Raw genomic sequence first — 14,061 nt, forward strand, 5'->3', positions numbered from 1 at the left:
GCAAAGCGTGTCACACGGAGCCAACACACCGTCAGCGCATTGAGCAAACAGCCCCCAACGTTGCTAGAACCGATTTGAAAGTCGAATCCCTGACGTTCATTTCTAAATGCCGAAAGGCTGACATTTATTCCCATATTCTTTATGATATGACCACCCTAGATTTCCAACCTTTAAAATACAGTTTGACATTTTATTATAACAATAAGATATGCTCGATTGTAGCACATGGGGAAACTGCCAACAGTATCAGAAAAAAACCATCGGCTATGGCTAATTTCCCACTTTGCCCCGGGAAAGCCATAACATTTGAGTGTTTGTAACCTTTTCTATCTTGCAAGGAAAAAATCAATATAACTTTTAGGGTCATACTTGTGTTGAGTTGCTTATATCTTATTCTTTTATTAGGCAAGCAGTGTATGTGGACATGAGGATTTGGTTAACATTAAGCCTTCTTATGGCAGTGCATTTGAAAGGAAGGACTTGGCGCGTGTGTACTCTTGGAGGGCTATGGGTTGTTTTCCATGGGCTAAGCAGCTGTGATGCTGTCAGCAAGGTGGAAGCCTGCGCGTAGCCAGCCATCGTGCCCTGGTCCTCCAGCTTAGGACTGTAACCATAGTGGGTGGTTGTGAGGGGGAACTTTCTATGCTGACAGGTGACTCCTTTTAATATGTGTTCCTTGTTAACATTGTAGCGATAACAATAAATAACAGTAGGTGAGAAAAAAATATCATCTTTGCTCCTCCCCTCAGCCCTTTGAGGCTTGAAGAATTTATTCTCCCGAGTTTACGAAAGACAGAACTGAGGCTGGACGGCAGGGGAGTTGCTTGAGGTCACCAAGGTGAAAATGCAGTGGGAATCCAGACTTAGAACTTAGGTTTCCTGGCTGCCTGGAAGCAATGTTTTCACCAAACAGAGGCCATTAAGATCAGTTGTTATCTTAAATTTTAGGTTCCATACATTAAACTTATTGTGTTATTGTTGCAGGAGTAGGGAGTGTCCAGTGCACGTGTTGTGTAAGGCCTGGGAAATCACTTGATGCATGATAGGACACTACATATGCTTCTCGAACACCCGCATCCATCTGCCTTTACCCATAATTTTATATGGCCTGTGAATGATGCTATAAATATCTAAATGGCTCCTGATAGAAAAAAAAAGAGTTCTCTTCCCTTGGAAGGTATTACATTTAAAAAGCAATGAAGAGTGCCACATCATATTTAGATTTAAGCTAAAACACAGTTACTTGTCTGTTTGCAAAAAATACACGAGAAGCTGACTGTGCAAACGGGCAACGGCTAGATCTTGTGTTACAACAACGCGGTGACACACACCCGCAGCAACCTGCCGAGCAACCCGACAGAGCCATCTCCGTGTCACCTAGCGTGCTCTCTTGAGGCAAGGTTATTGGAAACCAGCTGTCTGAGAAACCCAGCAAGCGCCGCTGGTCATGTTGGTAAATATCTGTAATCCCAGCTTTCCAAAGGTGAGGCAAGAGGATGGCAAGTTTGAGGCTGCCCTGGGCCAAACAAACAAACAAAAAAAATCCAGGAAGGAAGCCAAACAATAATCCTTGTAACCACCACACGAGTAATGCACCTTTCCTCATTTTGGTCCCCATTTTCAACGTAGGACCGACCAGAGCCCGCCCCCGGACACGCCCCCTCCCTCGGCCCCGGAGGCGATTGGTCCGGGCCGCCGGGGCCCCGCCCCCGCCCCGCGCCTTCCGCCCCGCCCCTTCGCCCGCCTTTCCGGTCGCCGTCTCCACGGCGACCGCGGCCGCGTCGTCCGGGGAGGGGGCGCCGAGCGGCTGCCTGGCGGGAGCGAGGGCGAGCGCGAGCGCGAGCGGAGGCCATGTCGGACCTGGGCTCGGAGGAGTTGGAGGAGGAGGGAGAGAATGACCTCGGGGTGAGGGCTCCGGGCCGGGGGGCGGGGGGCGGGGGGACCCCCTCCTCCGGGTCACCGGCCCCGTGCCCCGCGTGGGCGTGGAGCCAGCCCGGCCGGCCGTCAGTGCGAGGAGCCCCCGGTCACCTGCAGTGAGAGCCAGACCAGGGGTCAGCGGAGCCCAGCCTCGAGATCCCCCCGACCCCGCCATTCCCCCAAGGCTGGGGCTCGGCCTGGATGGAAGGAAATGACATCTCTCCTCAGCCACCGCCTCCTCCTCCTGGCCAGAAGCCACCTACCCACACCGCTGTGCCCGCCCAGCAAGCCGCCGAGCTTGTCTCCTCCCTCACGAGGCTCGGATGTGTAACATTTTAGCGGCCCCATGATTTTGAAGTTCCTATCTGAGTCGTTTTGAAGCGTTTTTCACCGGGGCCCGTGGCTCAAGGGGTGGAGTGTGTGTTTGCCTAGCAAGCACCTAGCCCCGAGTACTCAGTACTGCCTCAGGACTCAGTACTGGCCTCAGTACTGCCAAAGACAAACACACACATAGACAGAGGATTTCTCTCTTCTTTGGTCATCCTGATGGCCGACTACTGGGCAGGTTGGGAGAACTCTAGGGTTGGAGGAGGGGCCTTGAGACTGAACCTGGAACCAATCTGTAAGGTCATACTAGTTACCTTATATTCTACAACTCCTAGACGAAGCAGTGTTAGAAAGGGGACAGAATCGTACCGTTTTGTGAGCTTTTTCTTCAGTATAATGTGCCTCCCTTACTAGGGGTGCCCCGTGAATGGGGAGGTGTTTGGGCAGCCTTAGGACCTGGTCTGCGTACGTGACTATGTCACGCACGTTCTTGTGAAGAGCACTTTTCACGCGCCGGCTGGTTTTGTTGATGGTGTGGAGGGTTCACATAACGAACCGCAAGCCCAGAGGCTGGAGGGAACGGCCTCCCACAGGGGACACCCCCCCCCCCCCCCCGCCCGTGCGACCTTGGGCCGGTGTTCCATCTCCCCCGGCCTTCATGATGGACCTCACCCGTGCAGCGGGACCGCGGACAGGCCTGCTGAGAACTGGGGGTGGGACGGCTCGGTACAGCGTCTGTCCAGTGCTCACCCTGGGGTCAGTGCGTCAGCAGTGGCAGCCATAATGACCTTGATTTCTTTGACCCAGGAATACGAAGGGGATCGGAATGAAATGGGGGAACGGCACGGGCACGGAAAAGCCAGGCTGCCCAACGGGGACACCTACGAAGGGAACTATGAATTCGGTAGAAGACACGGCCAGGTCAAACCGGTGCCTTACGAGGGGTGGGGGGCGGCCTATGGGTTCAATGTTCCCTTAGTGAATGTAAATCCCATGTATTTCAGGGGACCTACATATTTAAAAACGGCGCCCGATACATTGGAGAATACGTTAAAAACAAAAAACACGGCCAAGGCACTTTCATATATCCAGACGGATCCAGATACGAAGGTAAAAGGTTATCGCAAAGCAGAGTTTTCTGTTGTGCAAGTCCTTTTTTTTTTTTTTTTGCCCTTGAACTTGACTGAGAATAGTAAAGTATACAAAATTAAAAAAAAAAATTCTCCCTATCACTGTTGTTCTGGAGGCAGAAATCGTGTTTCCGTGTCCCCGTGGCTGACATAGCTAGAGATCCTCGTAGCTGACGGACAAGCTACGCAGCCTGGTGTGGAGATGTGACTGTCCCCGTGGGCGGTGCGCGTCCTCCTGCCGGCCCAGGGAGGGGGGGCCGGGGGTGGCGGCCCCCCCGCCCCCCGAGCCCAGGCCTCCTGGGTTGTGCTGTTGCCGGGGCCCCGTCCCCGGCGCCCTGCATCCCGCTCATCTCCCTGAAGTTCTCCTTGCCGGTTTTGTTTCTGACCGCCCCCTCTTCGAACGCACATGGTGTCCCTTCCGACCTGGCCTTCCCTCGGCGAAAGGTCTGTGTGGCTGGGCCGCCTTGTAAAGCTGGCTTTGTCCATCTCTGCTAGGATTCCTTCCTGCCCGTGAACATCGTGCCCTTATCTGCAAGAATCTTGGTAGTTAGGTATAAAATTGGTTGGGAGGCTACGGCAAGCTTGTTTCTTCTGACAGACTCAAAACATTTAAAATTATCTTTAGGGCTGGGGATATGGCTTAGTGGTGAGAGAGCTTGCCTCGTATACATGAGGCCCTGGGTTCGATTCCCCAGCACCACATATACAGAAAATGGCCAGAAGTGGCGCTGTGGCTCAAGTGGCAGAGTGCTAGCCTTGAGCAAAAAGGAAGCCAGGGACAGTGCTCAGGCCCTGAGTCCAAGGCCCAGGACTGGCCAAAAAAAAAAAAATATATATATATATATATATCTTTAAGTAGATGTACAAAGGGGTTTCAACCCAACCTATAAGTACAGTGCCTCTTTTTTTTTCCAGTTTAAGCCTTTTATTGAATCCTTGTAGTGATAAGAATGAGAACATTTATGCATGCCAATCCCATTCTTTTTAAAATTATGCCAGATATTATTGAGTCTCTAAGCAAGATAGCACAGGAATGGCATCTAAGTACCCTCAACTTGATTTCTATTCCACCAAATACACCAAAACACTACAGGATACACAAGATTCAATTGCAATGCTAAAGGAATTTTATGTACTGGAACCAGAGATGAGTCATCTTTTTTTGTAATTTATTTATTAATTAAACAATTTTTTTTGACAAGGTATAGTGCAAAAAGGGTACAGTTACATAGTAGGGCAGTGAGTACATTTCTTGTGATATCTTACACTCTGTTTTTCTTTCCCTTCCCTAGGTCAGGTAGACATATATACAATATACAATGTACCAAGAACATATACAGTAGCCACGTGGCCTACGCCAAAGGAAATTCACCTAGGGCTTTAAATGTAATGTCGACATTAGACAATATGTCGACAGTAGTCTTATATGAACGTACATACATAGCTTTTGAGCTATTGTGATCCACTGAGAGGTCTATTTTTGACCTTTATATGTTGAGTAGTTGTTTGGTTTTAGTTACATAATGTTGGGTCGCTGACCCAATCCTGTGGGAAATACCATTTGACAAGCAGTTTTTGGTTTCACAGACCTGGTCTCTACTGTCTCTCCGTCACCCCATCTTAACAGTCATAAATCAGGGAGATCATGCTCCTTTGTTTTCTGTGTTCTAGGCTTGTCTCGCTCAACATTATTTGTTCAAGTTCTGACCATTTCCCTGCAAATAACAACATTTCACAATTCCTAATCGCTATGTAGTATTTCATTGTGCATAGGTACCATATTTTTTTGGATCCATTCATCTGTGGAGGGGCATCTGGGTTGTTTCCATATTTTGGCTATTTTGAATTGTGCAGTGATAAACATGGAAGTACAAATGTCTTTTTTTTACATAGTAGGGCAGTGTGTACATTTCTTGTGATATCTTACAACTTGTTTTTCCATCCCTTGTCTAGGTCAGGTACAAATGTCTTTTTGATATCTTGGGACCTGCTGTTCAGGATAGATGCCTAGGAGTAGTATGGCTGGGTCATAGGGTAGGTCTATCTTGAGCTTTTTGAGAAATCTCCTTACTGTTCCCCAAAGTGGTTGTACTAATTTGCACTCCCACCAACAATGGAGAAGGGTTCCTCTTTCCCCGCACCCCCTCCAGCATTTGTTGTTGCCTGAGTTCAGAGTATAGGCCATTCTAACTGGGGTGAGGTGGTATCTCATGGTTGTTTTTATTTGCATTTCCTTTACTACCAGGGATGTTGAACATTTCCTCATATGTTTCTTTGCCATTTTTATCTCTTCTCTTGTGAAGTCTCTCTTTAGCTCCTTTGCCCATTTCCTATTTGGTTTATTGGGCTTGGAGGGGCTTAGTTTTTTGAGTTCTCTGTAGATGACAGATATTAGGCCTTTGTCTGTTGCTGTGCTGGTGAAGATCCTTTCCCATATGGTTGGCTGTCTTTCTATTTTGGTGGCTATGTCCTTAGCCATGCAGAAACTTTTTTTTTTTTTTTTTTTTGGCCAGTCGTGGGCCTTGGACTCAGGGCCTGAGCACTGTCCCTGGCTTCTTCCCGCTCAAGGCTAGCACTCCGCCACTTGAGCCACAGCGCCGCTTCTGGCCGTTTTCTGTATATGTGGTGCTGGGGAATCGAACCTAGGGCCTCGTATATCCGAGGCAGGCACTCTTGCCACTAGGCTATATCCCCAGCCCCGAAACTTTTTAATTTGTAGTAGTCCCATTTGTCATGTCTCTCCCCTATTTGTTGTGCCCCTGGGACTCTATTCAGGAAGTTCCTTCCTGTGCCTATAAGTTCTAGCGTCTTTCCTACTCCGTCCTTCAGTAGTTTCAAGGATTCAGGTCTGATATTGAGGTCCTTGATCCATTCTGAGTTGATCTTGGTGCATGGTGATAGGCTTGGGTCTACTTTGATTTTTCTGCATATGGCTGCCCAGTTCTCCCAGCACCAGTAGTTGAAGAGGCTATGTTTATTCCATTGTATGTCTTTAGCTCCTTTTTTGAATATCAGCTGACTGTAAGAGTGCGGTTTTATTTCTGGGTCTTCAATTCTAATCTATTGGTCTTCAGGTCTGTTTTTATACCAATACCAGGCTGTTTTTGTTATGATGGATCTATAATAGAGCTTGAAGTCTGGTATTGTGATACCTCCTGCACTGCTTTTTTTTTTGCCTAGAATTGCTTTGGCTATTCTAGGTCTTTTGCTGTTCCACATGAATTTATGGATTGTTTTCTCTATTTCAGTGAAGAATGTGGCTGGGATTTTGATAGTGATTGCATTGAATTTGTATAACAATTTGGGCAATATGGCCATTTTCACTATATTGATTCTGCCTACCCATGAGCATGGGAGGTCTTTCCATCTCCTTGTGTCTTCTTTGATTTCCCTTTTTAGATTTTTATAGTTCTCATTAAATGGGTCTGTCACAACCTTGGTTAGGTTGATCCCTAGGTACTTTATTCTTTTTTTGGCTAAGCAGAGTGCCTCTTGATCAATGCCGCCCCTCTCTACCACCTGAGCTGCCACTCCACTTCCAGCTTTTTCTGTGATTCATTGATGGTAAGGGTCTCATGAACTTTCTTTCCTGGGTTGCTCCTCAGATCTCAGCCTCCTGAGCAGCTAGGTGTGAGCCACGGGCGCCTGGCTCTCCTGATGGATTCTTAATAAGGTGCGGCCGCTGCTCAGAGATTCTTCTCTGCCTAACTGAAGTTAAACTCAGGGTCTCGTTTTCACTAGGCAGTGATGGAAACAGCTCGGGCCGCAGTGTTAACATCGGCCCACTAGTTCAGTCTTCTTCCGGCCACACGCCTAAGGCATGGCCGAGTTACTCATCACAGGGAGTTTGGGTTGGTGGTCGTCATATGGGTGGAATGGTTTCCTGTGGGGGGAGGATAGTTTCGGCCTCAGGACCCCCAGGCATAAGGTCCAGGACTAGCCATTGGGAAGCTCAGATGGGTCCAACCAGGGAGCCCAGGAAGGCTCAGAGGCCTCCAGGACCGCAGGAGAAGAGCTGGCAGGCACCCCTGGACTGGCGGGAGCCTTGAACAGAGGCGTTGGTGGGCGGTGAGATGCCGGGGAGGCCATTGGACCTGTGCAGACGGAGGCCAGGCGACGCTTCGGGGCTGGGAGGGGAGAAGGAACCTCACCGTCTGGCCCTGGCCCTGTGGCCCACCTCACGGGACTCACGCAGCCTGAGACGTCGAATGACGCAGCGCGTTGCGGGGAGGGGAGCTGGGGCGCCAGTGTGATGCGAGCTGAGCGCATCGGGCAGGAGCAGGAGGAGAGACGGGCAGGGGCCTGCCGAGAAGAGCTCACCACCCGGGAACCAGCCACCCAGCCCAGCTGCTTGCCAGCTGTGCGATCCTGGGCTCGCTCTGCCCCCTCTGCACGGGTCCTATCACACGGCAGAGGCCCCGAGGAGAGCTGTCTGTGCTCAAGTCGTGCAGTGCTTGCCTAGCAGGCATGAAGTCCCAGGACGGCAAAGAAAAAGAAAAGTAAAACCAAAAATCTTCCAGGGACAAGATCGAGGAGGAGTAAGAGCAGGGGTAGAAAGAATGCAGGCTGGATACGGTGGCTCATGCCTGGAACCCCAGCCACCTGGGGGGCAGAGGTCAGGAGGCTCTCCTTTTGAGGTAGGTTGGAGGAGTTAATCAATCAATAAGCTGGACGAGAGGGTTCACACCCGTAAATGAGCTAGCTTAGCTAGCTTAGCTAAGAGGATCCCAGCCTCGGGCTGGCCTGGGGGAAAACATGAGACCCTATCAAAAAAGTAAACGCAAGAAAGAGAGGGCCCGGGAGTGTGGCTCAAGTGGCAGAGTGCCTGGTATACTCCAAGCCCCGAGTTCAAACCCTAGCACTGGAAAAAGAAAAGTGCACACTTAAAGCAATAGCAGCACTGTTCTGAATGTTCACTTCAGCTGGAAGCTGGTGGCTCACGCCTGTGATCCTGGTTACACAGGAGGCTGAGATCTGAGGATCCCAGTTCAAAGCCAGCCCGGGCAGAAAAGTCCCCATGATACTCCGATCAACCAATAAAAAGCAGAAAGTGGAACTATGGCTCAAGTAGTAGAGCACTAACCTTGAGCAAAAATGCTCAGGGGCAATGTCCAGGTCCTGAGTTCAAGCACACACACACACACACACACACACACACACACACACACACACACACACACACCCTATTCACTTTAATAAAGGAGCCTTGAGCTCAGCCACTGAAAAACTGCCCAGTGGGTGACCTTTCTCTGAGTCACCTTACGCTGTTGAGCAAGACTTGCTGTGCTGGGTGATGTCTGTAAAGCCTTTCTGAAATCTCGTGAGACTTTTCTTTTTGGTTTTGTTTTTTAATGTGTTTAACAGTCCTTGCTGGCTTGAGGTCTAACTGTGTTTTGCAATTTAGTTGGCCTTTCATTTTTGAAACGTTTCTGCACAACGTGTAACGGCTTCCTTGTCGTGCTGCCCGGAGAGCAGCCCATGGGGTCGGGGGAGAAGGGCCCAGTCCCGTCGTCCTGGTCTTTTCAGGAAGAACCCAAATGACACGGCCGTTGAGCGTAGGCCTCTGCCCCGTGGCTGTGCTGGAGCTGGGTCAGAACCGCTCACGCAAAGCCCATCTTGAACCAATCCCCCCCCCCCAGCGCCACAGGTGGCTGGGAATTCGTGGCACGGAGGATATTTCCATAAAATAAGTTGGTCAGTGCCACAGGTCTGCGCACGCTCTGCACCTGCTTGCGAGGCCCCGGGACGGGCACCGCAGCGTGGCGGCGGACGCCCCCCTCCCTGGTCACGGCGGCCCGTGTCTCGGCCCTCCGTGGGGCCTGCAAGCCAGAGGCCGCCCCTCCTACGAAGGCCCTTCCGGCCGGTCAAGGGCGAAGGGTGTCACGGCTGCTGAGTAGACATGGAGCGATTGAAGGCACAGGTAGAAATTCATTTGGTAGATGAATTTGGAGTTTACTCATAGAAACACACACTGCTTGTGTAATTCGAGTGTGTGTGTGTGTGTGCGCGCGCCCATACTGGGGCTTGAACTCAGCCTGGGCGCCGTCCCTCAGCTTTGCCCACTCAAGGATGGCCCTCTACCACTCGAGCCACAGCTCCACTTCTGGCTTTTTGCGGGTTAATTGGAGGTAAGAATTTCACAGACTTTCCTGCCCAGGCTGGCTCCACGCTTTCATCCTCCTGATCTGAAGGACCACGAGTGTGAGCCACCAGCTTTGGGGCTACAGAGTTCTTTTAAAGTCGGCCACACGTTCAGGATTGCGTGCTGCGCTCTCGACACTTCTCATTGTTTCTCTGTAATAAAAACAATGCCCAGTGTTTCCTCTGGAGAGAATAGGTTATTTTTCTTTTTCCTTTTGCTGAACATGTTGATCAAAATTAAGCTTATTCACGTCCAGAAAAATGTCATTCGGCACACTGACTGTTGGTGAGGTGAAGGTGTCAGTTGGCACACTGACTGTTGGTGAGGTGAAGGTGTCATTTGGCACTGACTGTTGGTGAGGTGAAGGTGTCATTCGGCACACTGACTGTTGGTGAGGTGAAGGTGTCATTCGGCACACTGACTGTTGGTGAGGTGAAGGTGTCATCGGCACACTGACTGTTGGTGACGTGAAGGTGTCATTTGGCACTGACTGTTGGTGAGGTGAAGGTGTCATCGGCACACTGACTGTTGGTGAGGTGAAGGTGTCATTTGGCACAGTGACTGTTGGTGAGGTGAAGGTGTCATTTGGCACACTGACTGGGAGGTAAAGGTGTCATTGGCACACTGTTGGTGAGGTGAAGGTGTCATTCCGCACACTGACTGTTGGTGAGGTGAAGGTGTCATTTGGCACACTGACTGTTGGTGAGGTGAAGGTGTCATTCGGCACTGACTGTTGGTGAGGTGAAGGTGTCATTCGGCACTGACTTGGTGCGGTGAAGGTGTCATTCGGCACACTGACTGTTGGTGAGGTGAAGGTGTCATTCGGCACACTGACTGTTGGTGAGGTGAAGGTGTCATCAGCACACTGACTGTTGGTGAGGTGAAGGTGTCATCGGCACACTGTTGGTGAGGTGAAGGTGTCATCGGCACACTGACTGTTGGTGAGGTGAAGGTGTCATTCAGCACACTGACTGTTGGTGAGGTGAAGGTGTCATTCGGCACAGTGACTGTTGGTGAGGTGAAGGTGTCATTTGGCACACTGACTGTTGGTGAGGTGAAGGTGACATTTGGCACTGACTGTTGGTGAGGTGAAGGTGTCATCGGCACACTGACTGTTGGTGACATGAAGGTGTCATTTGGCACTGACTGTTGGTGAGGTGAAGGTGTCATCGGCACACTGACTGTTGGTGAGGTGAAGGTGTCATTTGGCACAGTGACTGTTGGTGAGGTGAAGGTGTCATTTGGCACACTGACTGGGAGGTAAAGGTGTCATTCGGCACACTGACTGTTGGTGAGGTAAAGGTGTCATTCGGCACACTGACTGTTGGTGAGGTGAAGGTGTCATCGGCACACTGACTGTTGGTGAGGTGAAGGTGTCATCGGCACACTGACTGTTAGTGAGGTGAAGGTGTCATTCGGCACACTGACTGTTGGTGAGGTGAAGGTGTCATTCGGCACACTGACTGTTGGTGAGGTGAAGGTGTCATTCGGCACACTGACTGTTGGTGAGGTGAATGTGTCATCGGCACACTGACTGTTGGTGACATGAAGTTGTCATTTGGCACTGACTGTTGGTGAGGTGAAGGTGTCATCGGCACACTGACTGTTGGTGAGGAGAAGGTGTCATTTGGCACAGTGACTGTTGGTGAGGTGAAGGTGTCATTTGGCACACTGACTGGGAGGTAAAGGTGTCATCGGCACACTGACTGTTGGTGAGGTGAAGGTGTCAGTTGGCACACTGACTGTTGGTGAGGTGAAGGTGTCATTCCGCACACTGACTGTTGGTGAGGTGAAGGTGTCATTCGGCACTGACTGTTGGTGAGGTGAAGGTGTCATTCGGCACTGACTTGGTGAGGTGAAGGTGTCATCGGCACACTGACTGTTGGTGAGGTGAAGGTGTCATCGGCACACTGACTGTTGGTGAAGTGAAGGTGTCATCGGCACACTGACTGTTGGTGAGGTGAAGGTGTCATCGACACACTGACTGTTGGTTTGGTGAAGGTATCATTCAGCACACTGACTGTTGGTGAGGTGAAGGTGTCATCGGCACAGTGACTGTTGGTGAGGTGAAGGTGTCATCGGCACACTGACTGTTGGTGAGGTGAAGGTGTCATTTGGCACAGTGACTGTTGGTGAGGTGAAGGTGTCATTTGGCACACTGACTGGGAGGTAAAGGTGTCATTCGGCACACTGACTGTTGGTGAGGTAAAGGTGTCATTCGGCACACTGACTGTTGGTGAGGTGAAGGTGTCATCGGCACACTGACTGTTGGTGAGGTGAAGGTGTCATCGGCACACTGACTGTTAGTGAGGTGAAGGTGTCATTCGGCACACTGACTGTTGGTGAGGTGAAGGTGTCATTCGGCACACTGACTGTTGGTGAGGTGAAGGTGTCATTCGGCACACTGACTGTTGGTGAGGTGAAGGTGTCATCGGCACACTGACTGTTGGTGACATGAAGTTGTCATTTGGCACTGACTGTTGGTGAGGTGAAGGTGTCATCGGCACACTGACTGTTGGTGAGGAGAAGGTGTCATTTGGCACAGTGACTGTTGGTGAGGTGAAGGTGTCATTTGGCACACTGACTGGGAGGTAAAGGTGTCATCGGCACACTGACTGTTGGTGAGGTGAAGGTGTCAGTTGGCACACTGACTGTTGGTGAGGTGAAGGTGTCATTCCGCACACTGACTGTTGGTGAGGTGAAGGTGTCATTCGGCACTGACTGTTGGTGAGGTGAAGGTGTCATCGGCACAGTGACTGTTGGTGAGGTGAAGGTGTCATTCAGCACAGTGACTGTTGGTGAGGTGAAGGTGACATTTGGCACACTGACTGTTGGTGAGGTGAAGGTGTCATCGGCACACTGACTGTTGGTGAGGTGAAGGTGTCATCGGCACACTGACTGTTGATGAGGTGAAGGTGTCATCGACACACTGACTGTTGGTTTGGTGAAGGTATCATTCAGCACACTGACTGTTGGTGAGGTGAAGGTGTCATCGGCACAGTGACTGTTGGTGAGGTGAATGTGTCATTCAGCACAGTGACTGTTGGTGAGGTGAAGGTGACATTTGGCACACTGACTGTTGGTGAGGTGAAGGTGTCAGTTGGCACACTGACTGTTGGTGAGGTGAAGGTGTCATTCGGCACACTGACTGTTGGTGAGGTGAAGGTGTCATCGGCACACTGACTGTTGGTGAGGTGAAGGTGTCATTCGGCACTGACTGTTGGTGAGGTGGAAGTGTCATCGGCACACTGACTGTTGGTGAGGTGAAGGTGTAAGTGGTCGTCCGCCCTGGGCGCCCTCCTCGGTGGGTTTCTGGCCGCTTCCTGAGGTGAGCGGCAGGAGGCCCTGGCGCGTCCTTACCCCACACTGCTTGGCGTTGGCTGGTCTGCCACAGTCAGTCCTGGTTGCCGCCGCGTGAGGAGTTGGACGTCCTTGCTGGTGGGTTGGGGATGACACCAGCAGGGCTGGTGCAGAGCATGTGCTCCGCTCCGATGGGCAGCCATGGGTGACGGCGGCGTGGAGGCGGGGGCGGGAGCCCGGGGGCCGGGGAGGGAGCGTGTAGGGTGCTGACGGAGACCCAGGCTGGGCCATCAAGCCCTGGCATGGCTGCTGGGGAGCCAGACCCTGGCGAGGCCAAAGGAGCATGGCGCCAGGATCTCTGACAACCAGACAAGCTCGTGGGATCCAAACTCTTCCCTGAGCAGCGCGCGGCCTCGCGGTTGGTCACGCAGAGGTCGAGGCCCCGTCCGGGCACCGCCCGCATCCCGTGCCCCGCATTAGCCAGCGGACACCTGCGGGAGGGGAACAGGAAGGCGTCGGAAGGCTGGCAGCGGCTTCCCCTCTGTAGACTGTGTGTGTGTGTGTGTGTGTGTGTGTGTGTGTGTGCGTGCGCACGTGTGCGAGCACGCCGGTGCTGGGGCTTGAACTCAGGCTCTGGTTGTCGTCCCTTAGCCTTTCCACTCAAGGCTGGTGCGCTACCACTTGAGCCATGGACGCCTTCCGACTTTTCGGTAGTTAACTGGAGATAATAGTCTTTTGGGTTTGTCTGCCTGGGCTGGCTTTGAACCCCGACCCCCCATCTCAGCTTCCTGAGCAGGTAGGATTACAGCAGGGAGCGACAGACGCCGTCTCTTCTGCAGAATGTCCTGAGTGCATTGCCAGGGTCCCCCCGGGAGTCCGGTCTCAGCCGGCTTGCTTCCGTGTTGCACCCCGCAGGTGACTGGGCTAATGACCAGCGACACGGCCACGGCGTGTACTACTACGTCAACAACGACACCTACACGGGGGACTGGTTCGGCCACCAAAGGTTCGGCTTCTGCCTTGGAGGGCGCGGGCTCCTGGTGGAAGGAGACAGGGCGATGCCTTCCCGGGGTCCCCGCTGAGGAGGAAGCGGTCAGGACAAAGCCCGCCCGCCCGCTCTGGGGGCACCGCTGTCTGTCCCTGGTGCTTGCACAGGTGCTGGGGGGCGGCGGCCGTCGCCCCCTCGTGGAGCAGGACCTGTGGGACCTGCCGTCTGGAGCCCCGGGGAGGGTGGGCAGAGCCGCC

General features: G+C 52.0%; 1 protein-coding gene across 2 annotated transcripts in view; it reads left to right on the forward strand.

Moving 5' to 3' along the window:
* Nucleotides 1-14,061, forward strand: part of Rsph1 (radial spoke head component 1) — a 40,406-nt gene that overhangs the window by 19,895 nt on the left and 6,450 nt on the right. Inside the window, exons 4-7 of one of the 2 annotated variants that reach the window (XM_048346194.1) lie at nucleotides 1,844-1,905; nucleotides 3,052-3,165; nucleotides 3,249-3,354; nucleotides 13,732-13,822. In XM_048346194.1, the coding sequence (XP_048202151.1) occupies nucleotides 1,852-1,905; nucleotides 3,052-3,165; nucleotides 3,249-3,354; nucleotides 13,732-13,822 (365 nt within the window). In that variant the 5' untranslated portion in view covers nucleotides 1,844-1,851. Of the gene's footprint in view, nucleotides 1-1,843; nucleotides 1,906-3,051; nucleotides 3,166-3,248; nucleotides 3,355-13,731; nucleotides 13,823-14,061 lie in introns of those variants that run through there. The other variant, XM_048346195.1, reaches the window with a different exon arrangement.

This window comes from Perognathus longimembris, chromosome 5 (genome assembly GCF_023159225.1).
Source record: "Perognathus longimembris pacificus isolate PPM17 chromosome 5, ASM2315922v1, whole genome shotgun sequence".
NCBI lineage: Eukaryota > Metazoa > Chordata > Mammalia > Rodentia > Heteromyidae > Perognathus > Perognathus longimembris.